This window comes from Penaeus vannamei, chromosome 10, assembly GCF_042767895.1.
Source record: "Penaeus vannamei isolate JL-2024 chromosome 10, ASM4276789v1, whole genome shotgun sequence".
In the NCBI taxonomy this organism is placed as follows: Eukaryota; Metazoa; Arthropoda; class Malacostraca; order Decapoda; family Penaeidae; genus Penaeus; species Penaeus vannamei.
The window spans coordinates 39781954-39803257 of NC_091558.1; the positions used below are offsets into that span (position 1 = coordinate 39781954).

Below are 21304 nucleotides of genomic sequence, written 5' to 3' on the forward strand. Positions count from 1 at the left end.
ATACGTAACGAATAAAACAAAAATACAATTGACCAAAAGAAGTGAAATCGGAGAGACTGGCTGGTTAGTCTATAATCTGCGCACCCAGAATAGTATAAGGATTTGTGAAATATATTCCGTCGAAGTGAACGTGAAAGACGTGAACAGATAACATGACAATGGACTTTTCATGCATAAAGGCACATATTTTCAACATCACATCACAATAGTGGAAAGAGGACTTAAACTAAAGGACTAGATATTGAAGACACACGTACTGAAATGGCCCCCACTTTCCAGGCCAATATATGTCAGGGTGTGGAGCTCATGACCTGATTTGAACCTTGGCGGTATTAAGTGAGGTTCATATTGTATTCGTGGAAGATCACTAATGCAATAGGCTCTTTGGAAAAGACTTCGCCTTCCCCACTTTTCTGTTTGTGTTTAGTATTTGTCCAGTATATACATACATAGATACATACATCCACACACACACACACACACACACACACACACACACACACACACACACACACACACATATATATATGTATATATATATATATATATATATATATATATATATATATATATATATATATATACATATATATATATATATATATATATATATATATATATATATATATATATATATATATATATATATATATATAAGTGTGTGTGTGTGTGTGTGTGTGTATGTATATATGTATATATGTCAACGCATATATATTCATCTATCTATCTATCTATCCATCTATCTATGTATGTATCTGTCTATGTATGTATATATCTATGTATCTATCCATCTATCTATCTATCTATCTATTTCTCTCTCTCTCTCTCTATATATATATATGTATCTATATACATGATGATAATAATAATGATAATAGAAATAATAATAATAATAATAATAATAATAATAATAATAATAATAATAATAATAATAATAATAATAACAATAATAATGATAATAATGATGATAATAATGATAATGATATTGGTAATAATAATGATAATAATATTAATAATGCTAATAATAATGATAATAACAATAAGTATAATAATAATGAAAACGCCAAAAAAATCTAGCAATAATGATAATGATAATGATAATATTGATAATGATAATAATATAAACAACAACAATAATGATAACAATGATGATAATAACAACAATGAAAACAATAATAGTAACATCAATGATGATAATAACGAAAATTTAGAGAACATTTAATCTAAAACATATAATCTAAAATAATTATGGTAATCATAATATTTATTTAAGATAAATATGATAATCATAATGGGATCATGGTGATGCTGATCACGATGGTAATGTTAATAATTATAATAACACATAGCAATAACAAAAGTGATAAAAATATGATAATGATAATAATGATAATAATTGTAATAATAATGATAATGATGATAATAATGATAATTGTAATAATGATAATGACATCTCAATTATAATAATAATCATAGTCATAGTGAAAATGATGATGAAAATAACAATGAAGGCAATGGTTATAGTGATGACAATAGTAGTGATAAAAATCTTAATATATAATAATAACAATGTTAATGATAATACTAATATATAATAATAATGACAAAAATGATAACAATAATGGTAATAATAATAATAATGATAATAATAATAATAATGATAATAATAATAATAATAATAATAATAATAATAATAATAATAATGATAATAATAATAATATAATAATGATATCAATAATAATAATAACAATAATATTAATAACAATAACAGTAATAAGAAAAATTATGATAAGAATAATAACAACAACAACATGAACAATAAAAAGAACAAAAATAATAAGAAGAATACCAAAATTGTTATTATTAATATCATTATCATTATCATCATTATTGTTGTTATTATTGTTATTGTGATAATAAAAAAACAATAACAGCAAACATGATAATATCAATAGTAATAGAAATAATGATAAAGTTGAAAATAGTAATAAAAGTAGTAATAACAATAACAATAATATTAATGATAATAATAATAATGATAAGAGTACTAGTAATAATGATGATAACAGTAGTAATGATAATACCAATATTGATTATAACAATAAAGATAATGATTATAGTAACAATCACAATAAAAATGATAATAATAATAATAGTAATAACAATAATAATGATAATAATAATAATAGTAATAACAATAATAATGATAATGATTAGCAATAATGAAAATAATGATAACAACAATGAAAATAACAACAATAATGATAATACGAATAATAATAATATCAATAATAATAATAATGGTAATGATAAAAGCATATCAACAATTATCATTATTATTGTTATTGTCATTGTCATTAACATACTTTTAAGAAAAATAACAATAGAAATAATCATAACGATAATAATATAGAGATAATAGTATTAGTAATAGTAATGATAATAATAATGATAATTGGAGAAAGAATAGTAACAATAGTAATGGTAATAACAATAGAGACCATGATAGTGAAAAGGGTAATAATAATAATAATGATAATTATTATCATTATTATTATCATTATTATTATTATTATTATTATCATTTGTCCTGAGTACGACATAAAACTGCATCCGGCTATGGGGTTTCGACGTAGGGTAAAAAGGTTACCTTTTGCCACATCTACCTCTAGGTCACCCTTGAGAAAGGTTTACCCCCTGTTAGCTCTCCCCGAGACGAAAAAGTACCGAGTTGACGTCTGGCTGGGGCAAGTCTGTCTCATGGGTAGGGGGACTCTTTAGCCTTGGTTGGCAACCTCCCTAGAGATAGTGATAAAAACACTGGTGGTATTGCAACCTTAAATTCACTAAACCTCTATTGTATTGCAACCTTAAATTCACCAAACCTCTATTGTATTGCAACCTTAAATTCACCAAACCTCTATTGTATTGCAACCTTAAATTCACCAAACCTCTATTGTATTCCAACCTTAAATTCACTAAACCTCTATATTAATGCTAAATGTCAAAGCATACTATATCCAATGACGATGTAACTGGAGCTGGAACTTCAAGTGAAGGCTCTTCGTCCGGCAGGTGTTCTTAGGGTGAGCAGCGGGGGCCCGGTCGCCATCCCGCTGTAGTGAGCATAAGGAGTGTAAAGTTAGGATGGCCCAAACATTCGTCTGAAAGCCACACTCAGTTTACCTTATTTGCTTGGTCTTGAAGCATGTGTGTATACCTTAGTTTTGAATAGTTTGATTATTTATGTGGTTGTAGGACTGAATTATTTGCTCAGGAAGATCATACTTTAGTTTGTTATTTTTATACGGCGTTTTTTAATTATGTTTAAGTAATATTACACTAATTACTAAGAAAGTGATTAATCTATGTAAAATATAATAATTTACCCTATTAGTTTCTAGTTTTCTTTGGTGTATCCACTACATTTTCTTTGTTTTAAGGGTACTCTATTATATTTCACTAGCACTTTATTATATCCAGGTTGCATAATCAATATTCTCATTTAGGAAGAGTATTTATTATTTTTTACTTAAAATTGTATTGTTATGAAATTATGCATGTATGACTTCATAAGGAAGTAATACTTGCAATATGTGGGATCTGAGTAGAAGTTAGATTATTACGTACTTACGACATTGCACAATGATATAATTACAATAACCACAAAGAGAGAGAGAACAGAGGTGAGTTTAAATATACAACAGGAATAAGATTAATATCTGGAAACATCCGGGCATGGCTGACGTAGCAGAGTGAATGGGTTTTGTTTTGTGCTCTGGTTAAGAAGGAGTCATGACAAGAGTGAGCCAGATTTCTTTGTAAAGGAAGAGAGAAGAAAGAAGGACAAAGGAAGAGTGTACAAGGTTGGAATATGCTCAGTTGTCGAGTGAAACATCATAGATGTATAGGAATGATTAACTTTGTGATCATTTATGATTGAATATATCAAGAAGTATTGTAATACAATTATTTGTTTGTTATTACCCCTTCTCTCAAGTACCTCTAGGGTTGAAATTAGATCATAGAAACTTTTGTGGCTTTGATGTTAACGTAGTGCCCTCTCTTAATGACGTCAGAGTATTCCCACCATTTAAGAGGATCAAAGTGGGCGCTACACCACTGCTGCCCGAATGAGATGGAAAAAAAAGTAAACGGGTAATTATGGTGTAGTGGACTGCCTGTATCTGTCCTTAGCGGTCCCCTACGTGTCCCTTTCGCCCCCGTCTTTTTTTTTTTAGATAAAGGATCATATCCACCCTCGCTCCACGGCGGAGGTCCCGTCTTCCTCCGTCTCCTGGATTGCACACAACCCCTGTGTTTATCCCGTGGGGGTGAGGATGCCATAGAAAACGGGAAGCACACCTGGAGGGACTCACCTGCGCGGCTCCCTTGTATTTCCTTTTATTTTACCGTTTTATTTTTTTTTTACTGTGTCAGTTATTTCGTTTTAATTTTTAAAAATTACGTTGTGTGTACAATGAGCCCCCTACGCCGAGAAGAAACTGGCCACCAAGAAAATGAATGATTAAATGAAACATTTTATGATTTTTATTACTTTTTATATGAAATGCCATGAAACTTTTATTTACTTTCTAATGAACATTTTATGAACTTTTATTTTTTATTATACATTTTACATCATGGTTCTTCTTCCTCATTTTATTCTTTCTTATTTCATGGAACTTTTTATCTATTTTATAAATGGAACTCTGACTATTTTCAATGAATATGGAAAAGCTATTTTAATGATTTTGGAAAAGTTAATTTTACACAAAGAGAACCAGGTTACAAGGGAAAGTTCCCGGCCCCGCGTACGAGTTCGAGGCAGAGTTCCAGAATTTAACAGGTGGATAAAAAAACTGAAGGTACTTGGCAACAGCAATAATAATTATAATGATAATGATAATGATAATAATAATGATAATGACAATAACATTAAAGATAATGAAAATAATATTATCAATAATGAAAATAATATCAATAATCATGAAAATAATATTAATAATGAAAATAATAATATTGATAATGATAGTAATAATAATTACATTAATAATTGTTATTGGTATTATCATTAAAACAGTAATAAAAAGTGATCATCAAAAATTATGAAAAAAATTATTGATAACAGTAATTTATGAAAATAATGATAATAATGCGAATACAATTACTAGTACTGATATCAACACTAATTCTACAACTAGCAGTAATACTAAAAAGTATAAAAAAATAATGATAATGGTAATAGGCATGACAATAGTATTGACGGTAATTATCATAATAATAAGTATTATTATTGTGTTAGCATTATCATTATCACTGTTATCATGATTACTACAATGTAAATTATAAAATAATATTAATAAATGATGATATCAATAGAAGTTAAAATGATACTAAAAACGATAATGAAAATGATGATAAAATTGATAACGATGATAATAATAAAACTAGTAATAATGATAATAATAATAATAACAGCAATAACAATACTAATGGCATGATAATAATAATAATAATGAAAAGGATGAAAGTAGAAATTATAATGATAATAATGATACTGATGAAAGTCGAAGTAATAATAATAGTAATATTAATAACTATAATAGTAATGGCAATACTAGTGACTAAAATTACAAAAATAATAAATGTGATAATAACAGTAAAAATGACAATGATAGTAATAACAATCATAATTAATAATGATAAGAAGGACAATCATAATTAATAATGATGATAATGGCAATCATAATTAATGATGGTAACGATGATAATAATAATCGAAAATAATAACAGCGATTATGAAAATAACAGCAATAGTAAGGATATCATTAATAACAATAAGAAGAAGAACAGTGATGATAATAACAATAATAATGATACTAATAATAGTATCAATAATGATAATCATAAATACAATAAGAATAAAAATAATGATAAAGATACTTACAGTATTATCAATAATGAGAATAACTAAAAACAATATGGACGATAATGATAATGATAATAATAAAAATAGAAACAAGAATAAGAATAATGATAGCAGTAATAATAATAACAATGATAATAACAGATAAATATAGTACTAGTAAAGGTAATGGTCATAACAATAAGAAGAGTAATGATAATGATGATAATAATGGTCATGATGATAATGATAAGAATAATGATGCTTATAATGATGATGATAATAAGGATAATAATAATAATAATAATAATAATAATAATCATAATAATAATAATGATAATATTAATAATAATAATGATAATAATAACAATAAAATGATAATAATAATAAAAATAATAATAATAATAATAATAACAATAGTGATAATGATAATAGTAATGATAATTATAACAACAATAGCGGTAATAATAATAATGATAATAATAATAATGATAATAATGATGATAATGATAATGATAATGATCATGATAAAATAATTACAAAGATAATAATAATTCTGATACAAATAATTATTCTGATAATGACAGTGATAAAAATTTTGATAATACCGATAACGCTCTGGATAATGATAATGATGTTCATAATAACATCTTTAACAGTGATGGTGATAATATAGATATACATCGTAATGTTGAAATGTGATATACATGGCAACATAAAAATAGCGATGGCAGGATCAGCAACAACAGCGATAATACAGATATACATCATCATCATGTTGGAATGTGATATCATGCATGGCAACATACACATGGCGATGGCAGTATCAGCAACAACGGCAGTATTGATTGCACTACGGAGAGAGGACTCCATTTTTCTCTGCGTCATGTACCTTATATAACTTTAACGCTGGCATTCCCAGTCGATACTGACGCAGACTTTATTCAGCAACCACGCACTTTAATCCAGTTTAACATTCCCGAGATAGACATAACACGGGGCGAGGTCTAACTTATGTGTAACTTGTCTTCCAACAATGCCGTGAAAATAATGCTACGAGGAATTTTTACACATGCATGAAAAAGCTCATTTATAGTGCAGATAAAATGGTTTTGTTTTATTCAGTGCTGGGGACGTTGTACGTATTCTTATGCAGTTCTTAATTCAAGCTGAATGTCATTGTATATTGGAATCATCGATCATATATATTCAGAGTCGCGTGTATAAGTTTTGAAATCAATAGTCGTTTAAATCAGAGTCAATAATCCTTTTAAAGTTTACTAGACTAAAGTGCATATCTGTTTAAAAGGACATTTTATATATATTCAGTAACGGCACAGATGATACACATCGTCACTTTAATCAGATGATTTTAATCCAAATTCCGATAATAAATGAGTTTCAGATCGCAAGCAGCATGTCCGTGACAGGTAACGAGGCCATAAATATACTTTGATTTGGAAATACACATTACAGGTGTGTGTAGTTGCTATATCGATTCGTTCCGGTTCAAGTATGCTGTTCAATGTCACTGAAGCTTATCCCGCGTGTGAGCTCAGTTCCTTACGTCACTGTTTCCGATAATCATTTATCATAGATGGCATGTAAATCTGGAAGATCTGAGATATATATATATATATTTTAATGAATTATCTTGTTGATATGATTCGACTTCTGGGGTGGGGAGTTTTTCGTTCTGAGTTGATATCGCTGTAAAGAGGTTAATATATTTCAGCGTCGGTAATGGTGCATTATAGATCACATGACAAAGGCATGATTTCGCATGATATGTAGCATATGCCGGCCGAGTAAATTACATACTATGATGATACACATGTGATAATGAAAGGTAATTGAAATCTGATTTCTACTGACACAGCACCGCCATATATACAAAAGAATCAAATTATAACCAATAGATTCCTCTTTTCTTCCCGAGATGCAGGGCCACGATCGATGGTGAAGGGTAAATCACATGGCCTGATGCAGCATGACGAATCGTACGACACTTCGGCATCGCGTACGACGTCTGCGAGGCCAATCCACGGCAAGTAATGGCACTGAGTTCTCTTCGGCCTTTAGTGCATGGGGAGCGTCTGAGGGAGGTTGACTCTGTGCACTCAGTTACTGTGTTTGCATATTAATCGACTTGCATTTATATCAATCATGGCAGGCGCGTTATTGAAGAAGGGCTTTGACCAACTGAGGAGCAAAGAGTTCAGGCAGTATTTAATGAGGTGAGATTTCCAGTTTTGGATAAACTTACAACCGGGAGAAGAGGTGGGAGGTTGCCACGAGATAATTACTTGTTTTTTTTTCTTCTTTACCTGCTCCCTGTTCCCAAGGAGCCACATCCCTCGGCAGTTATTGACAGAGTGTGATAGTATGTTACCTAGTAGCGTGCAAGAAATGATTGAATGGCATTGTAATTGAAAGAGAAAAAAAAATGAGACAAGACTTCAAGGCCTGAGTTAATGGTGTTCATGCGAGTACATAATCATGACTGCATAATTAGATGACGATCATAATTATCTGCAGGAGCCATGACCAGTATGTGGCTGCCGCAAAACAAGCACTTGAAAGGCACCACACTCTCACTTGGTTTGTGACTGCAACTGACTTTTACTTATTTTTGATATCTGAATATTAAGTGAAACATCTGTTTTGTTATTAGTTATTTTCCTTTGATGATATCGGCCTACCTCTTTATCATCTAAGGATTCTTTTCCAGTTATGTGGATATAATAAGTGGTTATGCTAGAAGGTGTCACCAGCCCACCCGCCCTATTCATGGGGTGTACTGTACACATACGCTTGTTCCAAAATCTCAGAATTACCCTCAAAAGGAGTAAACAGGGTGGGCTTTCACTCCGCTTTTCGACGGGCTTTTTAGTGTATCGACCCCCCTAAAAGAAGGGATGACACACCCCATGGATCCTCTTTTTAACATTTTATGTAGATGGGTTTCAACTGCCCCTTAAAAAAATTTCAGGGAGAGAGCAAGAAAAGGACCTCCTACCTTTAGAATTTCTAGGGGAAATTTTCTTCGAACTGAACTTAAAAAATAAATCCCTTTCCCTGCAAAGTCAAGAAGGTAGATGTGTTACAGTAGACCCCCAGAGTAGCTGGGCTGCAGTCGCCAGTCATTATGAATATGGCTTATATACGAGAGAAAAAAAAGGGTGATTTTACACAATAGTTCCGTATAATGAATCATGATTTCTCTCTAGCATCCAAGTATAATGTATATGTTGTGCCGAAATTCCCCATACCCCTGGATTCTTGACCGTGATAGCAGGGGAGGGCATGAAGGGTACCAAGGAAGTTATGAAATTTGATTGCCTTTGTTGACAGTCCTTAGGAACTTGGGTAATTATTTAGAATGCCTTCGCATGACAAATCATTACAATAGTGGTAGGCTATGATGGATTGCTCTCACATTCTACAATCTATATATGTAGCATTCCTGATATCAGGGGATGCCATAAAAGGCACCAGGGAAAAGATCTGAATAATATACACAAAATTTGTTACACATATAAGTCACTATATTATGTAATGCAGGGGGCTGTTCCCCCTGCAAACCCTCTCCTTTGGTGCTGCTGTCCCCCAATCCCAACAATGGAAGACCAGGAATCCACCATGTATTCACTGCAGAATAGAGAGTACGAATGACATGCAGGAGCACCCGATACCTAGTCTGTCCTGCACTCTGTCCTGTTGTATGTATGTGGTGGGTTCTATGTGGTCCAGGGTAGGGGTTGGGGTGCAGTTGTGGGCACAAGCCCTTGCAGTTGACTCTATATTGACCACTTCTGTGTTTTATTTGTATATTACCCCACAATTTCCTGGGTACCATTCAAACCTTCCCCTGATATTGGAGCCAAAATTTTGGGTATGGGAGGGATTTCTGTGACATAATTTCATAATTTCTATATACATGGGTAGTCGAGATTGAGAGATCCATCAATACCATTATCATCATGATTGGTCCTGTGACGGTATCCGATGTAGGTGATGATGTGTATCTTTTGCATTGCCAGATTAATGGCTTTTGTTTTTGCTTTGTTTCATCAAATATGTTATAGTTGAGTGGATGATATTTGGTACCAATCCCATTTAATGTTTTTCATCATAAAAATTAGTTTGATTATACCATATCTGTAATGTTATGGTAATTCTTCTGTACACACCTCTACATCCACCATTGTGTGATGTCCAGCCTCTTTGTCCATCAATGCTCCAACAATAGCCAACAAACTTCTACATATATTCTAATAAAACAAAGTTTAGTAATTTAATGTCAAATAAGAAACCAAACTAAGCACAGCCTTCACAGAATATATGTGGTGGAGGTTTGTTGGCCTTTCCTGAAATGCAAAATAGGTGTCATTCTCTTCACGTGGTGCCACTATCAGGAGGCTGATTATAGTTGTCTGTACAAGAAATAATCTTCATACACACACACAAAAAAAAAGATAGCAGAAAGCACTGTTCACAGCCTAAATCTACTTGGTACACCAGAATTTAAGTGCTATCTTGCTGTGCATACAGAGTTTAAGACCATATTTGCCAGGGGTTTTGGGGGGCAGAGACCCCCATCAACCCTCTCCTTGGGCAATGATACCCAGTCACAGCAACATGAAATGTTGAGCATCACAGATCTCGGCAACTTTTGGAATGAAGGAATCCAGTATATTTGTCAGAAAACTTTATTTCTAAGATTTACAATATTTTCTTATTTGACTAAATTTAGCAAGTTCACCCCCCAAAAAATTACATATTGCAAGATTTCTTTCTTTCTCACACACTTAAAACCTGCAACCATCATCCTTCTATTGATAGCAAGCCTGGGGCTTTATTAGTTCAGAGATTGCATTTTCTTTTGCCATTACATTTCATTTGTTTTTTTCTCTTTTCTTCCTGCAAACCATTGTAATTATTTAACCTCAAAACATGGAGAAGACTTCAAAGTTTACCCTATTCAGAATCAAAGGAAGATTTAATATTATATGTAGTGTGTCCTTTTTTTCTGGTGCTTTAGTTCTTTTAGCGAATGGTGTCTAATAGCTGACTACAGCCAATTTTGGGTCAGTCTTTGTAATTGTTTTACTAGGTTAAGCTGTGAATCCTATTGACAAAACATTATATTTTACTTATCTATGGTGATTCAGATGGGTGTGAAAAATACTGTTATAAGATAGATCATATAGATCTCAATTATCAGATAAAGGTATCTCTCTAAATATTATAAATTGTTGCATACTCTCAAACATTGCTGTTTTATAGTCTTTAATTACTAATTATAAATTCATTTACTATAAAAACCCTTTTTGCTTTGCTATTTTCACCTGTGTATTTGGCACAGTGTAACATGATTGCTTAAGTATGATGCCAAGGTTTTAGTTCATTTTTGTAATTGCTGTCCATCCAAAAAAAGGTTGATTACCCAATAATTCCAAGTATTGAAATGTTTGAAATCTAATTCCCAGGTTGCTGAGATTTAATTCCTTTGCTGACAAGTTGTAAATGGCATTGTGTTATAAAAGTGTCTAAGAGAAGAGTTAGCTGATGCTGCTTGGGTATAACTTCATGCTAATCAGTTTCTTTCATGATATCACCACACCCTTAGTTTTAAAATTTGTTGATCCTTTAGGAACATCAAACTATTCTTTCGCCTCATGTTTCTTTCTTGATTAGTGGCAGAATTAAAGAAAGTAGATATGAGACATTATAACTTCATTATATGTCATTGCTTGATAAGTGTCCACTGATTACTGCTGATTTTAAGGTATGAATAAGAAAATGCCTTCTGTTCTTATTGAATGGAAAAATGGGCAAGATAACACCATGAGAAGCAAAGATTAAGTGACTGTGATATCCAGGTAGCATCACTAGGGAGCAGATGTTGTAAGGTTTGCATTGTGATTGAACATTTGAAAGTTCAGGGTCACGTCGAGGATGGTATTTGGTGGATGTGGTATGGTGGATATTGATTGTTTGCGTGTTTCTTTGTTCAGGTGCATGCTCTACACTTAGTCCTTTATTTGTATGTTGTTTAGAAGTGGGCGTCCTTGCTTTTTTTATATTTTGCGCAAAGCATGAGATTACGTTGATGTCTTTATTATGTTGTTGGGCACCTCTGTTATGTAAGCATTCTTAGTTTTATTATTATTGTTATTGCTATCATCAGCATCATAAGTATCATCATTATCATTTTGACTATAGTGCTGTTGATGATGATGATGATAAAAACAAAAACAATAATGATTATGATTATAATTATAGAATAATGATGATAATATTGATATAAATAATGATAGTATTAATGTTAATGATATTAATGATAATGATATTGATAATAGTAATGATAATGATGATGATAATGATAATGATAAAAATTATAATGTAATAATAATAATGATAATGTAATAATGATAATGATAATGATAACTGTGATAATGATAATTATTGTTATTATCATTGTTAGTGTATATTTTCATTTACATCACTTTCTTTTTTTTCTTTACACTGTTAAACTGCAACACATTATCATTATTGAAATCATCATCATCATCATCATCATCATCATCATCATCATCATCATCATCATCATCATCATCATCATCATCATCATTATTATTATTATTATTATTATTATTATTATTATTATTATTATTATTATTATTATTATTATTATTATTATTATTATTATTACTATTACTATTACTATTACTATTACTATTATTCATTTTGTTAGTGTTATTATTATTATTATTGTTGTTGTTGCTGTTTTTATGATTATTATTGTTATAATTGTTATTATGATTATTATTATTTTGTTGTTGTTATAATGATAATGATAATAATAGTTATTATTATTATTATTATTATTATTATTATTATTATTATTATTATTATTATTGTTATAATTATTTTGATAATGATGACAATATTAACAGTAGTACTAATAATAATAATTATTATTGTTATTGTAATAATCATTATGTTTTATTGTTATTGTTTTTCTTTTTATTAGCATTGTCATCATCGTCGTCATCATCGTCATCATCATCATCATCATCATCATCATCATCATCATCATCATCATCATCATCATCAATCATCATCAATAATCATCATCAATAATCATCATCATCATCAATAATCATCATCAATAATCATGATGAATATTATCAGTAATATGAATATTGCAGTTTCCATTGTTATTATTCTCAATGTTAGTGTTGTAATTAATGATTTGATTATATAATAGACATAATTATTGTTGTTTTCATCATTAATCATCATTATTGTTTTTTATGATGATAATTATGATTATAATAATCATATTGGTGATGATGTTATTATTGTAGGTCTTGTGTTTTGTTTTTTAATTGGTTTTATGTTTATTATGATAATAGATAGTATTGTCTTTATTCCTGTTTTGATACAATAAGTCTCAACTACACCACATTTCCTATGCTTTTTGTTATTAATTTTGCTTTATTATTATTATTACTTATTCATTTATTTATTTATGTTCGAGAATGGTTTACTTGTTTTAAGGTATTGTAAAACTAAGAAATTAAAGTGATGCCTGTCATTGGAAAATAAGTAAACATATATTAAATGATAGTATATATAAATAATGGTATATATCTGGAGTAATACAAGGCTTAATATAGAAAGTAGTGTGTATTGTAGAAAATTAAATAATATGATAATGATATTAATAATACCAATAATTGAGTATATGAATGATTTAATAATACCAGTACTTGGTCATATAAATGATTTAAGAAAACTTTTCACTGATATGCATGTATAGACAGCACAAGTAGACCTAATGTAAAAGGCAACAGACATGCCCTAACAGTAGAAGTGAATAGGTTATTACGGTAAACCTCATCTTTATTTGTAAGACATGTTTATTCCATTGATTTCTTCATTTATTGTACCATATTGCAACCCAGTTTGGTGGTTGGAAAGGGCTACGATGCACCCTGGCTGTTAGGCAGTGTGCTACAGGCTAGTAAGTGTTGTAGTTTTCCGTGTTTTCCATTTTCTTTGTGGAATTTTGCACTGTAGTCTGTCATTATACATACGCTTTTTGGTGTCTTCCGTACATATTATTATATTTGTTTTGTTTCATTTACTTTGCAGTTAGAGAATACTGTATTGGATGCATCTTTTGGAAGTGCTGATATTAATGCCAGATTCTAGTTATGTCAGCATGTGTACGTTTTGTATTTCTAGTGAATTGTGGCCTGATATTTATTTCTTCACAGTTATGTTTTTGCAACATTTAAGTGGACACATTCTGGCAATATGTATATTCCTTGTATCTCACTTTAAAAGTGCATTTTTTCTTTCTTTCTTGCTTGTTTCTTTCCTTTTTATTCCCAGAGTACTTTGTCTGCTTTTCACATCATCGCCTTGATTATTCTGAGTTGATTGTAGATAGATTTTTTTTTTTTTTATGTAGTACAGCAAAACAAAGTTTTAAGAATGTTAACAACTTACATTTAACATATACTCAGTCTTGTGTTGCAACCAAGGGTGTTAGAGTGGCCTGACTGATTAAACCAGAATCTATCTTTCCTTATAGATTTTTATTTATTTATTTATTTATTATTATTTTTTTTAATTATAGCCTTTCAGTTGTCATTTTGACTGATATCAGCAGATAGTAGATGGGTGATAAACAGTTTTGTATAAATCTCAGTTTCCATGTTTTATGTATGCAATTATATACTTGTACCATCGTTAAAGTGTAATATTACTAACACAGAACTATAGATTTGAACTTTTCTCCTGCGTCTGGCAGACAAAAATAGTCCTACCAGTATTAGATTAAGGAGTTGATGCCAAGCCAAGGCATAGTTGAAGTTGCATTGGAGAATGGACAGTTGGAAAAGGGACAATGTTATTTCTGTATAGGGATTGTTCCAAAACCAAATCAGTGTTGATTTAGCTGCAGGCATAGTTCATAGTCAACATGATGAAACAAACTTGCATGTCTTCACTCATTACAATGTTATTCTGATTAAAATCTATGTTACATAGATGATCTGTATATTATTGTGAACCTGCTAATCTTTGAACATTGTTTATTGTATCATTGAATGAGCAGAATATGAGAAATTTTTGATGGTAATAATACTAAAAACCTGACTACCCAAAAATAGAAAATTACTTCATCAATCAGAAATGGTTCTTTGGCAAAGGGTGTGACTTCCACCATGATAAGATATTAGCACACAGCACTTTATTTGAAATATCAAAGATTAGTGATAGGTACGGTAACCTGAATGTCATGGAAAAAGGAAGGTAAAACTGTTAGTCATGGATAGTTGGAAAAGGTAATGAGAGAGATAAAAAGAGAACAGAAAAGGCTCCCACAGAGAAGGAGCACAGATTGTATCAATGTGTAAATTTCAGGTACTGTTTAAAGGGGTGGCCAAGTTTGTTAATGCTGCTCGTCTTGTGTGTGGTTGTTTAGGTGTGGAAGGTCTTATTAAGAGGTAGTTCAGTAAACTCCGAACATAATTTCATGAAGATTTAGTAATATGGACAGGCTTTTTTCCCCCTCATTATTTCACTATGGTTATATGAAGAAAAAGCTTGTAGTTATGACATTATTTTGTAAGGTTAGAAAATAGGATGTAATTTTATCTTTCTTTTACAGCACTCACTTTTGGGGACCAGTTGCAAATTGGGGGATTCCTATAGCTGCCATTGCGGACACAAAAAAGCCTCCAGAGATTATTAGTGGAAAGATGACCATTGGTAAGTTGTTTGATACATTTCCTGCATGTTTCTACTTCTTTTTTATTCATTTCATTACCCATATTTTTATACTGTAATGTTCCCCAGTTTTTAAAATCTCTGATCTATTACTTTTCTCATATTATCTATCTTGGTTTTTCTTGTGGGTGATATTCCCCCTCCTCCTCCCCCTCTTCCTCCTCCTTTATATATTCTTTCTATTCCTCTTTTTTTCTTTTCCTTCTCCTTTGGTTCTTATTCCTCCTCTCTCCTGTCCTCTCCTCTCCTCCCCGCCCCGCCCTGCCCCGCCTTCCCCTACTCTCCCCAACCCTCCCCTTTTCTCCTTTCCTCTCCTCACCGCTCTTCATCTCTATGATTTCTTTTCCTCACCCCTACAATCTCTTCACCTCTTTTTCCTTTCCTCCCCTCCCCTCCCCTCCCCTCCCCTCCCCTCCCCTCCCCTCCCCTCCCCTCCCCTCCCCTCCCCTCCCCTCCCCTCCCCTCCCCTCCCCTCCCCTCCCCTCCCCTCCCCTCCCCTCCCCTCCCCTCCCCTCCCCTCCCCTCCCCTCCGCTCCCCTCCCCTCCCCTCCTCTCCTCTCCTCTCCTCTCCTCTCCTCTCCCCTCCCCTCCTATCCCCTCCTATCCCCTCCTATCCCCTCCTCTCACCTTTTCTTTCTTTGTCTGAATCCAATTCTGTTCCTCTCCTCCCACAGGACTTCTACAACTACTATATTGCAATATTTGTTTTGTTTTGCCACAGCATTTCATTGCAGATCTATAAGATATATGTATGGATTCAAATTGCAGAATGTTTACCCTTAAAGTAATACAAGATGATTTTGATGCACAAACTCATAAGAGTTGTAATGATATGGAAAGTAAAAGGATGGCAGTTGATAATGAAGATAATAATACTTAGTATACATTTTATTTAAGATTGTGATGATAAACTACAAACAGATGCACCATATGAGATAACATTAAAGAAATGAACATACAAATACTAGTGAATGAAAAGAAAATGATACTACCAGTGGTTATAGAAAGATGCTATAGATGATATTGGTATCAAAGTTATGGAGGAAAAGTTAGTATATTGTTTTTTACTTTGTTCCCTTTGTTTTACAGCCAGCTTATCTAGTGATATTTTTATCTAGTGTATTTAAGGTAAAGTCAGTGTTGGTGGACGTGATGGCCCAGTAAACAGTGTGTGCTGATCAATCCTTGTAGATTTCTCAATTTTTCATAGTGAAAGGAAACTCATAATTCAGTAGTATAGTAATGACAGATAAAGATAAATATAAAGAAAATACCCATATTGATGGGGCTAAGTGGACATATGATTAGGAAGTTAGTACACTGGATTATAAATGCAACATTGTATACACAATTACTCATGTATACATAAGTTTCAGCCCTTCCACAATATACTTGTGATTTTTAACCTAAACAAATGCAGACATCAACATTAATATACAAGTATGTATTCACACTCGTACTTCAGCACTCCTATTCACTCATGATATCCTGTTCATGCACTTGCACATAAACACTCCCATTCCCATACCTATTTGACTGCACCCTCACAGACACACCCATTGACTTTCCCCTACACAAACAGTATAGGTTATACATTTTAGTTTTTATAACTGAAGACTGAAAATGATATGTTTCTGTTAGCTGATTTTGTTTCATATATAAAGGTAAAGTCATGAGGGAAATTGTATTCAGAGTGGAGTGAAGTTGTAGAGTAATTTATGAGAAATCATGATAAAAATTTGGGCAACCTTGGTACCTTTAATTGATAGTAAAGTACTGTAGCAAGGATCATAGATAGTCTGGTAGTAGCACCTAAAAAGATTCCTCTTGACTCCTGTGTTTAAAGGGAATGCCTTGCCATTTGTCAGTGGAAGAGGCAGGAAAGGAAGCCATGCCATTGTTAGGATGTTGTCTCTAATATAAGTAGTAAAGGATGTGGAAGTGTTTAATTAAGCTTCCCTTAGATGGACCATGCAAACTTGCAGTTTGTTTGTATGTTTCATATTCTTGGATAAATGTATGCTTCATGTATTTATTGGGTTAGATTTGAAAATTTGAAAGCTTGTAATTAATTACTGTAATTGATGTACTGGTTATTGCAAGCTTCTCTTTTCATATTGCTTACTGTAATTATGATTGGATATCTGAGACAATCATAATAATTGCAAGTGTATTTTGTTCTTTGTTAACAGATGTACTTGAAAGTAGATAATTTAGTGTGTAATATAGTAGAGATTGATTGTATACAACAGAAAAAAGGTATGAAGACAATCGAAATTAACAATATAGATATTAGTGAATTATTACAAAGTTTAAAGTTGAAAAGCATAACTGGAAGAGTATTCTGGTTAAAAGCTAGGTTTTCGATATTAATTATTACATCAAAATATGATTTGAAATGAAGAAAAGGTATAATTACTTTGATAGTGACAATTTTAAAGGTAAAGCAGTGCATTGAATAAACTAATTATGACTTGAGAAATCAAAAATGACCCATGTATTACAGAAATTTTCCATGTTATTTTGTAAAATATTTAGATGGAGTAAGTAGCTTGTTTCATAATGTCATTTCTTTTTTGCCAGCTCTTTGCTTCTATTCGGCAATTTTTATGAGATTTGCCATCAAAGTGCAGCCAAGAAATCTGTTGCTCTTCAGTTGCCACCTCACAAATGAAACGGCTCAAATTATACAGGTGAGAAAAACCCTTGCCTTTGTGTACAAATTTGTGGATATTAGGAAAAGGTAATTGTTGTAGTGGGAAATCATGTGTGCGTATTTGTTTTGAAATGTTTTCTTATTTCATATATTCTGTAGAATAAGAATAGATTTGAAAATTATTGAGTTTTTTTTTTTTTTTTGTTGGTGGTGCAAGTATAGGATTCAAGTAAAGATTAATTTCCTTTTTTAATCATGTCCAAGTTATATATTTAGCTTTTGTATTAATTTTGTAATTCTGCTGTGACACTTTAAAGGTAGCATCTTACTCAAGTGGTTAATTGCAGCATTTTTTCTGCCAATAAGAAGTTAACCAAATACCATTTCTATCTTTCTAGGGTTGTCGATTGATAAATTACGAGTATTTTGGAGGCAAAGAGGCCAAGGAGAAAGAGGAAGCAGCATCTGCAACAGCTGCTAGTGCCTAGCTCATTTCCTTTTTTATTGCTAAGAAAATCTGGCTTTATATATTTTTCCCCTTTTAACTGGATTTTGGGTGTAAATTATTATTATGTGAAGGTTCAGCCTTGTGTAAATAGAATGGATATCTACCTGATTAAATGTTGAAATAGTATTTTCTCCAGTGCAGATACCCAGACCAAAATTCTTAGGTCTGTCAGTTATTAGCTCTTCCTCTAATTATTGGGATAGAAATCCTCAAACTGCAATAACCGTTGTGGTGAAAAAACTATATCAAAGTTTGTCATGTGGAATTGTATCCTGCCTTGAAATTCTAAAACCTGTTTAGAGAAATGTAAGTGATTTTGGGAACTATACACGAGAATAATGATAATGTAATAAATATATATATATACATATAAAAAGGGCATGGTTTATCCAGTGGTATTTTGTTTTTGTAAGAATACCAGACAGTTCAAGGTTAATTGAAGCAACCTAATAGAGGTACACATGTACACAAACTGGAGATAATATATTAACAAATGAAATACTAACTGGGAGTTACTAAGTCCATGTGTAATTAAATGAAAACAAAGGTTGTCCTATAGTATACATTTAGTAAATGCACTTAAATGAAATGTAATTAAATCACAGAAGATATAAACGTGATGTATATGTACTGAAAATGTAACACTTGTTGTAATACATTAATTCCTGATAGTCTTCTAGGGTTTTAGTTTTCTTATACTAATACCATTCAAGTTTAAAACTAAAATAGTCATGGTGCAATGAATCCAGGCTGTACTGTCTCTGTGCAGCTATTGCTTAACACTCTATTGTACTGCACTGATATAAATGGATTAACATTGTTGATGAACATTGGGGGAACAGTGTTCACAGTGATGTCACTCCTGCCATAACTGTTTTAGCTGTACAGACTTTTACTGTGTTTAGATTAAGTGGCCGTTGTGCTCAAAAAAGTGAAGAAGACAGCTTTTACTGTGTCACAGAAAGCGCCTCTCCATCAGACTACCTAATCATATTTGTACGTGATGGTGTCCAGTGCTCTGTACATATCTGAGTATCTATTGAGTGCTAGTAATATTGCCTATGAATGAAATAATTCTTTATCATAGAAAATGGTGTATACTTAAATTTTGTGTAAAACTTTAGTAGACCTTAATATTCATTTTATTCAATTTCTTACACTAATTGTTTATCCTTAGGGAAGGATACACTTTATTTATTTTTATGATTTTAAATAGTATGCATATTTTGTGCATTTCCAGCACACTGAAATATTGATTGTGAATATGGAATTCAATCTTAATTACATGCAGAACAGGTATCTATAGATAATGTCTTTCAAGAATATCCGTATTGTTGGGTATTACAGTTGTTATTGTACATGTTAAAATAAAACTTAGATTTTGTATTTTGTTTCCTCTGGTTCCATAACATATAGGAAAATAATATATATATTTTTTAGATATTTTGATGTATGAAAGTTTTAATTTTGACTTTTTCCTGCAGCTCTCAAGTTTGCAGTACTTTCTTTAATTAAAAGTAATTCTGAACATCAAATGCTCTAGAAATATGACTTACAAACATACACTTCAAAGTTTTACCATATAATTTGATAGAAAAGGAAGAATTTCTTTACAGGAGAATACTTAAGAAGGAAGGCATTTAATCTGATGATACTTATAGGATATAAAGCAAACAGAATCAGGTAACTGGTTATCTTCATTGCATATTAACATTTATTATAAAATTACCTTTTATTGTTCTATCATCCTGGTATATATATACCTTTTGAAATTATGAGGACTAAAGACAAAAATACCCCCACAAACAAAAGATTGTAATCTCTACAGCCTTATGCTTAAAGACAATGTAAACTTCATAAATAGACTTGACAAACTCCATATTTGTGCAATACTCAACAGTTGAAATCACATTTCAACTAAAGTAAACATACCTTGGTAGGTTGTAGTATTACATGGGATATGCATTTTTTGGATTAGCATAATTTCTCTCTGGAAAGTTTAAAGAAGCCAAGCTCTGTGCAAGTTGTGCATCTCAGTTTACAATCAAAAGGTTTGTAGAAGTGGAAGTTTTAAGAGGAGGAGAGCAGGAGGAAGATCAGGTGGTGCGGAGTGAGGTAGTTCTGTGGGGAGGAGGACAATACAAATGAAGAATAGTAATAAGGGGTGGAAGGGGTAGAAAATGAAGAAGACTGTGCAGTAGGAGATGGAATTGAGAATATTGGGGGAGAGGAAGGGGTGCATTCTGAAGATTGAGTAATGACCTGGGTGGGTGGATCGAAATGGATAAAGTTGTCAGTAAACAACATGAAGAGAGTATAAAGGTGCTGTCACACTAGCACTTTTTCCATCAATTTTTTGACAATTTTCGGGAAATGTGTCCATTTTTGAGCGAATTGTCGATTTTCCAGTCAGACGATAATG

At 31.7% G+C, this 21304-nt stretch overlaps 1 protein-coding gene across 1 annotated transcript; it reads left to right on the plus strand.

The window, feature by feature from the left end:
- The first annotated feature begins 7952 nt into the window (after positions 1–7952).
- Positions 7953–20266, plus strand: Mpc1 (mitochondrial pyruvate carrier). The gene is made up of 4 exons (XM_027378717.2): positions 7953–8145; positions 15600–15700; positions 18302–18411; positions 18773–20266. The coding sequence occupies exons 1-4, from the start codon at positions 8075–8077 to the stop codon at positions 18860–18862; spliced, it is 372 nt and encodes a 123-aa protein (XP_027234518.2). The 5' UTR covers positions 7953–8074; the 3' UTR covers positions 18863–20266.
- Positions 20267–21304: the final 1038 nt, after the last annotated feature.

Excerpts from the sequence above, each read along its gene's own strand:
- Mpc1 (XM_027378717.2), top strand. The coding sequence starts at position 8,075 with ATGGCAGGCGCGTTATTGAAGAAGGGCTTTGACCAACTGAGGAGCAAA. Across the intron at positions 8,146-15,599 it reads TTCAGGCAGTATTTAATGAG|CACTCACTTTTGGGGACCAG; the intron begins GTGAGATTTCCA and ends TTTCTTTTACAG. Across the intron at positions 15,701-18,301 it reads TAGTGGAAAGATGACCATTG|CTCTTTGCTTCTATTCGGCA; the intron begins GTAAGTTGTTTG and ends CTTTTTTGCCAG.